The 13,121-nt window shown below is 48.2% G+C and overlaps 1 protein-coding gene across 1 annotated transcript in view; it reads left to right on the top strand.

The window, feature by feature from the left end:
* NSMCE1 (NSE1 homolog, SMC5-SMC6 complex component) overlaps window positions 1–13,121 on the top strand; it is a 52,114-nt gene that overhangs the window by 26,211 nt on the left and 12,782 nt on the right. Inside the window, exons 3-5 of the mRNA XM_007950164.2 lie at window positions 6,869–6,990; window positions 8,438–8,515; window positions 9,716–9,862. Coding sequence (XP_007948355.2) covers window positions 6,869–6,990; window positions 8,438–8,515; window positions 9,716–9,862 — 347 coding nt within the window. The remainder of the gene's footprint in view (window positions 1–6,868; window positions 6,991–8,437; window positions 8,516–9,715; window positions 9,863–13,121) is intronic.

The following is a 13,121-nucleotide window of genomic DNA, read 5'->3' as shown; positions in this document are numbered from 1 at the left end:
CCAACCTTCTGGTTAGCAGTCAGATGCCTTAGGCACTGCACCACCAGAGCTCCTTATGTAGTATCCTTGGGTGGTGTAAATGGTTAATGCACTCAGATGCTAACAGAGGCTGGGGTTTTGAATCCACCCAGAGGTGCCTCTAGTTCTGAACAATCAGCCATTGGAAACCCTATACGTCACACTTTTACTCTGACACTCATGGGGCTGCCATGAGTTGGATGGACTTGATGACAACTGATAAATTACCCCTGAGGTAATTCACCATGTCATGGGACACTGTCATTTTTCTCTTTTTTGATTCTAGCTCCTGAAGGTTAAGGAGTCAATTTAGATGCTGGTTGAACATTGAAATAGGTATATATATACATATATGCCTATATGTATACACACACACACACACACACACATGAAGGAGCTCTGGTGGCATGGTAGTTAAAGCATTCAGCTGCTAACCAAAAGGTCACGTGTTGGAACCTACCAGCTGTTCCACAGGAGAAAGACAGTCTGCTTCTGTAAAGATTGGCAGCCTTGGAAACCCTATGGGGCAGTTCTACTCTGTCCTAAAGGGTCGCTATGAGTTGGAATCGACTCAGTGGCAGAGTTGTTTTCTTTTGGTTTAAATACATACTTTACTTTTTATTATGGAAGAGTGAAGAAAATATGGATATGTGCCCATAACTCAGCCAAAATTATTATTATTATTATCTGCTCTCCTACCACAAAGCCCTACATTAATTTGAAGCACATCTCAGGTATCCTTGCATCCCTGCATTTCTAAATGAGATTTTTTTTTTCTTTTTTTTAATGAATGCTCAAGTCTTGTCATTGCACTGAACTGAAGGCCAGACTCTCGTTTTTGCCTTGTGCTCTGGGGCCAGTCCTGAGCCTCTCTCGCCCTTGGTGCTCTCTACTGTAGAACAGAGGTCGTAATCCATCCCAGCTCCCTCCTGTTGTTAACGTGGGTCTGATGAGATAACAGGGAGCAGGACTCTAGTACCTGGTGGATGGATGTCGAGACGCTTTTGTCTAATCACAATAACGACATAAATGCGCTTCTTCTCGGCAGCTCTCCTTCCATCCCTTCCTCGCACCGCTGTTCACTAGCTGTACTTTGAAGTGCCATTGTAAATGCCAGTCTTCTGTGGCGTAGCTGAATGTGGAGAGAAAATTACAGTAGAAGTGAAGTCCAGAGGCCCCTCGCACGCCTCTCTGGCCCAGTGTCCTGCCTGCCAGCCTTCCCTTCGCCCCAGCCTGTGGGTCTGCTCTCTCAGGGCTGGGTCTGCCCCAGTACCTGGGGCCCATTCACGGCCTGAGCTGTGTCCTATCCTTAGCTCCAGTATGGGGGCTGTCGCAGGGGACGAGTTGGCCCGCATGTGGTGTGCTCCCCTGGGGTCTTCTATTTTGCTGTTATTTCCTCTACCTAAAGATAGCATTTCCTGTTGCTGGTGCCTAAGTTTAGAAGAAAGCTATTTATTAGTGGCTTGAGCCACTGACTTCTGGAGTACACAGTGGTCCCTACATTCCAGTAGCCTGAGGGGAAGCAGGGACCTGATTAGCATCAAGAGTTCGTTGCTAAAGGTAAAACTTGAATTTTAAGAGAAAAGGAGAAAATATGCACTGAGGTAGCCAGGGGCAAAGATCTCTGAAAATGAAGTAACCAACCCTGCCTCCTTCGAGGAGACAAGGACTCTGTTTTGTTCAGGGCTGCCCAGCCTGTCAGCTGTCTTGAGTCCCAGTTTTCAGTTATCCCAACCGAAAGGCATTTCCTGATAAAGATAATACTTTTCTGTCTGCTCCTGGGTCTTTAGCCTTTAGCTCAGCTGCTCTGGCAGCAGCGTGTTGCCGCTCCCACCGTGACCTGGCTTAGCCATTGGGTTAGATCGCCTTTCTTTGCTGAGGGAATGGTGGTGGATGGTGTCCAGCTCCTACTGTGTCTCCACTGTGAGCACAGCCCTCCTTCTCCAGCCCGATCGCTGGTTGCTTGACTGGGCGCTGCCTGGACACTTTCTGTCTTTATTGGCTGAGTCCCTCTTTGTGACTCTGATGCTATAGTGCCAAGGGACTAGTCTCAGGCTTGCTGTGAGAACCTTCTCCCTGCTCTACAGAGGCCATGTGGCTTAGCACCCAGGAGCTGGAGTCCTGGAGTCAGACAGGCCTGGGCTCCATTTCCAAGTGATTGGAGCCCTGAACAAATTTTTTTAACCTCTTGAAGCCTCTTGTGTGTATGCATGTATGTAACAGTACCTGCCTTATGGGGTTATTGATACTGTAATGATGAACTGCACCAAGCAAATACCTTGTGTCCGACCTATAGTAAAGTGTGCTGCAGTCACACATATGCAGGCCCATTGTTTTCAGCTCCTAAATAACAACTTTACCACAGGCCATAAGAAACGCACAGTACACCTGTTTATGAGTAATAGAGAAAATTCAAGTGGCACCTAAGACCAGTATGGACACTTGCTTGGCTCAGACATGACACTAAATGCTCCTATTAGCTGTCTTTCTGCTCCAGCAGAGGCAGCTTGGGCAGGATGAGGGCCTTCTTCCTCATCCTTGTAGCTAGTCCTTCCACATTGCTGACTGCAGCTCAGTGGTGTTGAGGGAACTGGCTTCTGCCTGCAAAGATTCTGGTATTTGATAGTTTAGTGATGTTTGTTTTCTTCTCAGTTGGTTTGGAACTCTGAAGGGAGCTCTCACTGCTGTCGAGTCGGATCCGACTCATAGCGACTCCTCCTTGGGTTTCCGAGGCAGTATCACTACGGAGGAGGAGTGGCTGGTGGGTTTGAACCGCTAACCTTCTGGTTAGCAGTCAAATGCCTTAGGCACTATGCCACCAGAGCTCCCTTGAAGGTAGCAATAGTGATGGTAATTAGCTCTCTTAAATCTGTCAGGTTGGTGGAACCACGACAGGAAATAGCTGCCTTAGAGTCCTGTGATACGGTGTATCTCGCACACTGTGTTATGACCGTAGACTCATAGAACATTGGGGCCAAAAGGATCTCAGGCTCCTCTCTAGCCAGGTGTGTCCCTCTAGATTTGCAAACCGTAGCTTCTCCACAGTGGGCTTAAGGGGCAGGGAGACAGTAAGGGGCAGAACAGTGCATATGAGCTAGTTCTAAGACCTGAGGTTGGGAAACACCAATCTGGTGCAACCTGGACATTTTAATGGGCATATTAGGGTTCTCTGGCTAACTTCAAAAGGAATGTGCTGGGATGCTGTTGGGAAAGGGGTACATAAGACTGATGGAAGGGTTGGGGTTGGGGTTGGGAAGGGGAATGGGCAGGAACTAAGGTGCTGGGATGTAGGAAGCATAGCAAGACCTCGTGGCTGAGCACCCTTCCTCTGCTTCTCCTGGGGCTGGAACTACTTCCACCCGTCCATCCCTCTGTCTCTTGGTCATATTGAGAGAGTGTCTGATTGGCTGAGCATGGATTCTTTCCCACTTTTGGCTGACCTAGGAGCTGGCCCCCTCGGCTTCTTGCTTTCTGGTTCTCTGGATATGGGTACCTGGAATTATTCTCCTTATTCTCCCACCAAAACCACACATAATGGAGAGAGGCAATTGAAAATAGAAAAGTAGAGTCTTGCTAGGGAGGGAAATGGCTGCTGTGCAGACAGACGTTACCAGATGACTCCTATAGTGGGGCAGCTAGACCACCCAGTGCCTGGAACAGTTTGTTAAGAAGGGACATGCATGAGAATCTGGGTGGACAGGCAAGGGAACTCACCCCACCCATGGTCAAGGAGGGCCTGTACCAGAGAGGAGACACATACAAGATGCCAGAGGATCGTGAGCTGGGTGGTTGGAGGGAGAGATTGTGGTAGGGCTGGAGGGAAGAGTGTTCTAGGCATGAGGCTGGAGGCCAGAGGGTTTCATGGCCTTCAGAGATGAAGAAGTGGGGAGAGACTTGGCCACAGAAAGGCTAGGGCAGGACTGGCTGGAGCTTGTGCCTCGGGCTGGTCCCGTAGCACCACGCTGCCTCTGTTGCTGCCGAAAACTAGTCCTGTTTTTTGGGGGTAACTGGTTGCTGAGCATAAGAGAAGTTTATTTTCAGGTAGTGATTAGGAAGGAGATATTATAGCACAAGGACTTTTGTGAGAAACAATGAGAGCATCAACAAGTTGAAAGGAACATGGGGGTGCCCCTGACATAAGAAGCTGGCGTGGTAAGAGAGTAAGAATCGAGAGAATGTGAACATCAGAGCGGATGGTTGGTTTCTGCCGTAAGAAAGTACAACAGTAGGAAGTGTGTTTTGCTTTTTCTTAAATAATACCATGAAAACATGTTTCTGAAAAAATGAAGCTGGACACCAAATGAGGTGGTGGGAGAGAGGAAAGGCCGTCTCCCTCACACAAGGTGTGTGGAAAGTCCAACACATCAGCATGCTTTTCATCTGCCCACGGGATACCTTTTTCGAATGGTACCCAGGAGGAGCCTTTTCAGGGGAAAATGTGAATTGTCACTTTCAGTAGGGAGGTGGGACTTGCCACTGTGTCATACTGGGTGGACAGGGCTGGTTCCTGCCCGAGGAGAGTCCTGTCACTCAGTCAGTGAGTGGCAGTTCTTGAGTGCCTGACTGGCATGTGCCTGACTTTCCCAGAGTTGAGTACTTTGTAGGGTAGAAAGGGTTTCCCTCAAGGTTGAGGACAAAGCTTGTCCAGAATAGCCAGGCTCCAACACTCATGCCCCTCTGAGGAGTTTGCACAGCGTGGAGGTGGGAGGAAGCACTCACACACTGCGTACGGGCGCTGGTGGCAGAGAAGGTCGCCTGGAACGGGTGCCATTTGTGTTGATGCTAGTGATTTACGGGCAGAGATGGGAGTGAGAAGGAGGGGAGGGCATCTCAGAGAGGACGGAGCCCGAACAAAGGTGACGAGGCAGAACGTGTGAGCACCTCTTACTCTGGATCACGCTTTTCCCTCCATCACGGCCACATCCGTTGCCGTGCCACGTCACGACCCTGCTGTTTCCATGTACCCCACCCACTGCCTCCCGTTGATTCTGACTCACGGTGACCCTAGAGGACAGAGTAGAACTGCTATATTGGGTTTCCAATGCCGTAAATCGTTACAGAGGCAGACCGTCTCATCTTTCTCCCGTGGAGCAGCTGGTGGGTTCAAACCGCTGATCTTTTGGTTATCATCTATTTATTATTACCAATATTTTTTATTTAAATTATTTAATTTCTTTTTGACTGACATAGTTTTAGTTGGAAAGATTCAGGTCCCTGCTGTAAATTGCATGTTAGTATTGCTGTTGTTTTCCTTGTCATTAGTGTCTCTGGGCCCCATCAGCTTGACCCTTTGGGTGGAGTTTATGGACCTGTGCTGTAAGTGTCCCCTTTACGTGACCATGTCCTCCACTCCTACCAACATGATCTGATATTTTTTTTGTAACTTTAATTATGCACAAATAGATTAGAAATACATTTTCTCTGTAACAAGTCAAGCAATATAGGCAGAGCCCAAGTGCCCGGCCTTGGTCCTCTCCCTATCTCAGTCCCTTCCTAGTGACATCATCATCTTGGTGGGCCACCTTCCAGGCCTTTTTCTTTGTATACATTTATATGTACCTGTAGGAAAGTGGCAGTGTTGTCTGGTTGGGTTTATTATTGTTTTTAACATAAATATATCATTCTGTCTGTATTTTTCTCTATTTCTTTTCTAAGGTGCACATATTTTTAAATCAATTAGTTAATTATTTTCGTAAATTAAAACATTGAAGAACAGTAATACACACTTTTGGTTGAAAAAATATCAATTCAAAAGGGTAACTCCATGACACAAAGCTGGCCATGTTCCTCCTTGGTTTCGAACCCTGAAAAGGCTCCTCATGGCCGCTAGGAGGCAGGGCACACCTTCCCTGGCCTGCAGGGCTTTGGGGCACCTAGCTTCTGCTTTCCTCTCCAGCCTCATTGGTGGTCCTTCTCTTGCCAGTTCCTGTCATTCCTGACAGCCCCTGCTCCTGTGTCCATTTACCCGAGCCCCCTGCAGTACTGGGTTGGGTGGCCCTCGGGCTGCTGACCCTGGTCAGTGATAGCTGGCTTCCTGGTCCGCCCCTGGGCTGTGAGCTTCCTGCTGGTGGGGCAGCATGAGGCAGGCCAGTACACAGGTGTGGGAGACCTGCTGGCTGGGCCCCTGTGCTGGTCCCACCAGTGCCTCGTGGTGCGACCCTCCCTGCACCTCAGGCTCTGTACCTGCCTGGCTGGATGGCTGAGGGGAGGATCATTTCATTCCTGTGTGAAAACTGCTCAGGCCAGGGCCTCTCCCAAGCTGAGTTCACTGTGAGATGCTGCCCTTCACTGTGGCACCACCAGGGCCCAGCAGAGGGCCTGACATGATTGTGATCAGTCATGTATGTATGTCGAAAGACAGGAGAAATGAATGAAGATACACCTAATACATGTGTGAGGATGTATGGAGGACAGAGACTTCGCGTCAGGGAGCTGGGGAGGAGGTGGAGGAGTTGGGATGTGATGTTGATGGCAGCTGGAGCTCACTGCAGGTTCAGAGCACACTGAGTAGTACGTGAAGGTGCTGACTGGGGAATGGTAATCAGGCAGCAGGGAACGGACTGGGTGGAGGGGAAACAGTCTGGGGGCTGTGAGCTGAAGAACAAACTACCTCAGTCTCAGGGACTATTTCCTTGGGCCTTTCTACCTCATGAGGCCCTTGTCTGGCCTCTGCTTGTCTTTAAATGCCCCAGGAAGCAAAAAGCATGCAGTGTTAGTATTCTCCCAAGAGGGCCAGGGCCTTCACCCATTTCTGACTTTGCTGTCCTGTGTGTTCAGGTTCAATAGAATGATCGAAAGAAGTTTCATGTTTTTGGTGAAGCTCCACCCCTTTTTGCCTGTTTATTTCTAGGCAATGCAACTGTCGAGAAGTTGGAGGACTTCATCAACAACATTAACAGTGTGTTGGAACCCTTGTATATTGAGGTAAAGAAAGGGGTCACAGAAGATGATGGGAGACCCATTTATGCTCTGGTAAGTGTAAGACAAGGAGCCCTGGTGGTGCAGTGGTAAAGCACTTGTCTGCTAACTGAAAGGTTGTGGGTTGGATCCCACCAGCCACTCTGTGGGAGAAAGGTGTGGCAGTCTACTTCCACGAAGATTTACAGCCTTGGAAAGCCTATTGGGCAATTCTGCTCTGTCCTGTGTTTTTGCTGTGAGCTGGAATTGACTCCGTTTTTTAAGTGCAAGACAGAGAGCCCTCTTGTGGCAATTTGTAAAGAAATGCACCTGAATGTGCCTGAGAATTCGCTTCCTTGTTTGTTGAGAGTGAAAGTGTACCTGGTTTTATCTAAGGGCCTGAGGGAAAGAAACTGAAACTGGCCCCACCTCAGTGCCCCAACCCAGCTTTCTAGCCTCACAACAAGCCCTGAGGTCTGTAATAGTCTGGTTTTGTTTTCTTTAAAAAATCAAGACTTTGAATGACATTTCGGGCTCACCTGATTGTCAGGTCCAATCAGAACTAGTGCTCAAGTCTCTTGACCTCAGTGCTCATTAACTGTACCCCACGGCAGCCCCGCCCATCCAAGACATGGTAGTGTGCGATTGACTTTGCCTTTTGATAGTTCTCTGCAAGAAGTCACCCCAAATGTGTAGAATATTAGGATTTCATTTGGACCAATACGTAGGCACTGGGAGGAGGAAAATGTGTGGGAACATTGATGGTTGAGACTCATTTTGGGCATTCTTGGCTAGGAAGTCACCCTCAGTCTTGTCATAGGAGATTGGGTGGACCCCTGTAAAGTTACTGCCCATTCACTCATAGATCTTACCAACTAAACCCACACTCAGAAAGGAGCCCTCTAGCCCAGAGTTTCCCAAACCCTGTTCCACAAAAAAAAAAAAAAAGGGCTATGCAATCAAACACCTGTAGAAATGTTGGGTTAAACAAAGGAAAGCAGATTTCTTTGCCACCATATTTCTTAATGTCTTTTGTGTTAGGAAGGAGCTCTGGTGGCATAGTGGGTAAGGCATCTGGTGGCTAACCCCAGGGTCAGCAGCTGCTCCATGGGAGGAAGATGGGGCAATCTACTTCTATAAAGATTTACAGCCTTGGAAACCCAGCGGGGGTTGCTATGAGTCGGAATCAACTCGATGGCAGTGGGTTTGGGGTGTGTGTGTGTGTGTGTGTGTGTGTGTGTGTTGGGAAAGTCCACTGGCATATAGATAAGTTCTCACATTTATCTGAGTCTGGAAAACACTGTACGGCCTTTGGAGCCTTAAACTCTCTGAGTCAGGCATGTTGACTGAGCTAAAGTCTGGGATACTAAACTGGTTACAAATCCATCCCTGTGTCCCTTCCTCTCTCCCTCCGTCTGCAGTGCCTGGACCCAGATACATGGTGCCTGTTGAGGGAGGGCAGGAGGGAGGGCTCACCGATGAATTAGTGCACAGTGACCTGCATGCTGACTTATTCTTTTAGGTGAATCTTGCAACAAGTTCAGTTTCCAAAATGGCATCAGATTTTGCAGAGAATGAACTGGATCTATTTAGAAAGGCTGTAAGTACAGTAACTGCCATTGCCCATCAGCATGGCTTCTTATGGGAAACTTCTCTCTTCATCATTAGAAATGGAAACTATAGTCTTTGAGGGTCGAAAGCCCTTTCTTCCTGGAATTCACAGCTTCTACTGCTAGGTGATTTCTGGGGAGGCCACCAATGGCTTCCCAGGAAAGAAAGGTTGTTACAGGCTTTACCCCTGGCTGGGTGAGCAACCACTGGGCCTTGTGTATTTCACGCAGGGGACCAAGTGGTACTACGTGGCAACTCAGAGTGTGTCCTGGACCAGTGGCATCAGCATCACCTGGGAGTGTCTTTGTTAGAAATGCAGAATCCCAGTCCCCTCCACAGACAGGGAATCCAAATTTGCATTTTAACAAGGCCCCTGAATCATTTTCACATTCACAGTTGAGACACACTGATCCACCAGGCTTCTGAACTGTTCTCTCTGTTCCTGTTGTCTGATACCTGGCTGGGCACCTGGCTAAGACAGTGGCTCTCGGCTCTGGGTGCACATTTTGTAACTGGGGAGTTGAGTATACTTCAGCTGTTCCGACTTCACTCCAGATCTGTTGAGTGAGAATCTCTGAGGATGAGGCCCTGGACTCGGCCCTTCTTAAGGCTCCCTGCAGGCTCTTAGTGGTCAAGGCTGAGAACCAGTGCTTGAAGTTGAGGGATGCACACTTGCGTGTGTGGAGGACAGGTTTCCTGTCAGCCCCTCCTGGCTCAGAGTCCACATTGTTTAAGTGGCTACCAAGCTGTCTCTCTCCCTTGCTCACTCACCACTGTGCTCAGGAACGTGGTGCCTGCCCTGTGCTCTCTCTGGCTCTGCTCTCTTGTCTTAGCTTCAGCCTGCCTCTCATGCCGGTGCTGCCTCATTTATTTCATCATTTATTCTCTAGTTCCTCTACTTTTAGGGAGGTGGGGTTGGGAGCAAGAGAAATGAGGTGTGACCCTTCTTGATGTTTGGACATTAAGATGATGTATTTGGGATGAAGTTGCAGGAGTGACCACTGAGCTAGCCTTCTGACTTCTGGGCACTTACGGCTTTGGATACATGGGTTAAATTGTCTTGCTGAGGGTGGTACCATGCACTCCTCTGCCTGTGATCTGAGTGCTCCAGTTGTCCTGCATTGTAGTATTGCTTTACAGTTGTTTCTGTGGATTCGATGGCTGACCACAGTACCTGCTCTTTTTTCAGTTGGAGCTGATTATTGACTCAGACTCTGGCTTTGCATCTTCCACAAACATTTTGAACCTGGTTGATCAACTTAAAGGCAAGAAGATGAGGAAGAAGGAAGCTGAGCAAGTGCTACAGAAGTTTGTGCAAAACAAATGGCTGATCGAGGTACTCAGTCCGGTTTCCCTAGCTTGGCTCACTTTCTTCTAGGCTACATAATGATTTTCACTCCAAAACCACATTCGTATCCGGATGTCTCTTAAGCTAGGGCCTTTCAGGTCTGTTACCTGCTTCTGTGCCCATAGCAGCCCTGTGAGGAGGATTTGGACTCCTGTCCATGAAATGGTTTACCCACATGATCTGTCCGGGGCATCACAGCCAGGTTGGCATTGACAAGACTTACACCCAGCTTTCCACACTCCAGGATTCAAGCCCTTGATCCACAGACCATGCAGGAGTGTAATACAGTGGGTAAGAGCACGGCCTGAGTGCCAGGCCCGGTCTAAAGCCCTGAGCTATGTGACCTCGTGTTCCTCTTCTATAAGAGGAGAATAATAGCATTAATTTTAGGCTTGTGTTTTGGTTCTCTAGTGCCGCTCTAACAGAAATACCACAAGTGGGTGACTTGAACAAACAGGAGTTTATTCTCTTACAGTTTAGGAGGCTAGAAGTCCAGGTTCAAAGTGCCAGCTCTAGGGCCTGGGTGAAAGCCCCTCAACCTTGGGCTTCAACTTTGCCTCCTGCTCCCAGCCACTGAGGCTGGAGGCTTCTCTTTGGGCAGTCAACTTCCATATTGATACTGTCTTGGAAACCCAAGGAGGGGTCACTCTGTCGCTATGAGTAGAAATCGACTCAACGGCAATGAGTTTGGTGTTTTTTTTTTTTTTGCTGGCTGCTGAAGCTGACAAACCTGAGTTTGACAAGTGAAATGGCACAGTCCCAAGATTATCAAGCAATATGTCAGGCTAGTAGTTCAAGTCCAGAGATAGTCCCAAAATCACCAGGAAACATGGCAGGGTGCTGAATGAAGACTTGGCTACATGCAGAGTGCAAGCGTACCAGAAAGCTGCAGAGATCTTTCTCAAAGCTTCCTGTTATACACTGGAAGCAGACCACATCCCTAAGGCAGCTACTCAGCTGCTCACAGTAGATTCCACCATGGTGTTGACTACCAGTCTCATCATGGGGAGTAAATACATCCAGCTGCCCAGCCACTCAGAACCAGGCCCAGCCAAGTTGACACATAACCTAAACTACCACAGCTTGTAACAGCAAAAGTGAGACCAAAAACTAAACCCAGCCTCTTGCCTTCAAGTCAGTTCTAACAGCACCCCATGTGTTGTAGAATAGAGCTACTGTGTCCGGCCTTCTTGGCCATAAGCTTTATGGGAGCAGATCACCAGGCCTTTCTTCTGTGGCTCTGCTGGATGAGTTTGAGAATCAAGCTTTATGCTAGTACACCCACTCCTTACTTATCAACATGATCAGGTTCCAAACACCAAGTTATTATTCAAATATTGCTGTTACGTGAAATCGGAATATGACCTCATCAGATCACCAAATGGAGGATGACTACATCCGCACATAACTGCCAAAGTATGCCATTATATAACTGCCAAATGACAACATTACATAACTGCTAAACCAGTGAGAATCATGACCCCGCCACGTTGACACATAACCATCACAGCGAGCATTACTCCTGCCTCACTCTGGTGTTCATTACTGCCAGGTGTACTTTGTTAATGCACAAAATAGTCTGATGGTAGATTTTTTAGTAGTGTCATAAATGCAGAATGTTGGATAATAAGATAAATGAGAAGTAGGTATAGTTGAGTGCTAACTTCTTGCACCACCCAGGCAGCTAAGAAGTGTGACAGTGAATGTAAAGTGCTCATTGCTGGGCCTCTGACACGTGGAGTAAGCTTGCAGAATTCATCGCTATTATCATTATTGTTACTGTCAACATTTTATTACTCAGGATCAGTACTCTTGTGTGCTTCCACTTAGACACTGATCCGTAAGGAGCAAAGAGGAAATGTAGAAAAACTTTTTGAGAGGGAACTCTGGAAATCTCTGAAAAGGCTAGACTGAGGCTGGAGTTTCTAGACACTCTCCCATGTCTGGTCCTAGTGATTTAGTGCTTGGAGTAGAACAAATGTTTCCCCTTTTTGTCTGAAAAGGAACCACTGTTTCCAAGCAGCCCAAGAGCCACACATGCTCAGTGTCTGCCCATTCTGTCCCCGCTGCCCCACAAGTGCCTGTGACAAGACAGGATGGGCTCTGTGTGGCCTGGAGCCTCCTCACTTGGTGGTCAGACGTATGGCCTAGGCGGCTGCTTGTAGCTCCTGCGATTCTTCACTTCCCTTTCTTGGAGGGCTTTCTCCTGGTTCCTTGTAGTTACAGTGGTCTCAGCTACTGATTTCTAAGTGGGGTGGGCTCATCTCTGGCAATCTAACCTGAAATACTCAGTTCCTGAGGTGCCTGATAGGAGAAAGGCAGGAGAGGCCACCTGAGAAGGGCAAGACGGGAGGGGCGCTCCCAGCTCGTGCCAGGATCTGCTGGCACGTCCACACCCACCCTGCCCTTGAGTCCTCCCCGCTGTTGGCTATGATGGTGGTGGAGAGCTCTGGTTTCAGCTGAACAGACTGCGACTGACTGGTGACAGAGCCTGAGTTCAGAGCCCAATTTGGGTGACCACAGCACCCCATTGATTGCGTTCTCGTAGTTTTTTTTCTTCTCTGAGTGAGAAAAAGAAATATTTGCTCACTATAGAAAGATTGGAGAATACCATATGCGGAAATTCACCAGTTCTCCTATTGCCTAGTGCTAACCACTGTAACATGCTACTTTGCCCTTTGTACCATGCTGTTGACCAGCAAGTTACCGTTCATATCACAGGTAGAGTGACAGGTCACGTTACAGATGGCAGCGGCTGAAGGGATGTGCACTGACTCTGGTGTGAAAGTCTCCATTTCCGCAGCCTGGTGCTCAGGGAGGCTGGGTGACAGAGTGGGAAGACCATGTCTCTGGAGTCTCTTTGACGTGAGTTATGAGTCAAGACTCCTGCTTCTTCATCAGTACCATGGAGATAGTAGCACAGCCTTCTTCAGGGGCAGCTCTGAGCTGTGGTGAGATGGTGGATCGGGAGGTTCAGTGAGTTGCCAAGTGAGTGGGTGTGACAAAACCTAACCTGCTGGCCTCCCTTAGCTGTGCTGCCCTTGGAGGAGTCCTTTTTTGTTGTTGTTGTTGGGAATATGCACAGCAAAATGTATACCAGTTCAAGTTTCCACATGGACAGGTCAGTGACATTTATTACTCTTGGAGTTGCTCAACAATTCTTACCCTCATTTTTGGAGTTGTTCCCACCCCAGTAACATAAACTTACTGTCCCCTAAAGTTCCTATTTAATCTTTTTTTTTTTTTT

The sequence above is a fragment of the Orycteropus afer genome, unplaced genomic scaffold (genome assembly GCF_000298275.1).
Source record: "Orycteropus afer afer isolate SDZICR_OR568_19922 unplaced genomic scaffold, OryAfe1.0 scaffold00266, whole genome shotgun sequence".
Taxonomy (NCBI): domain Eukaryota; kingdom Metazoa; phylum Chordata; class Mammalia; order Tubulidentata; family Orycteropodidae; genus Orycteropus; species Orycteropus afer.
Note: the sequence above shows the minus strand (reverse complement) of the source record. Positions and strands in the feature narration are given on the sequence as shown.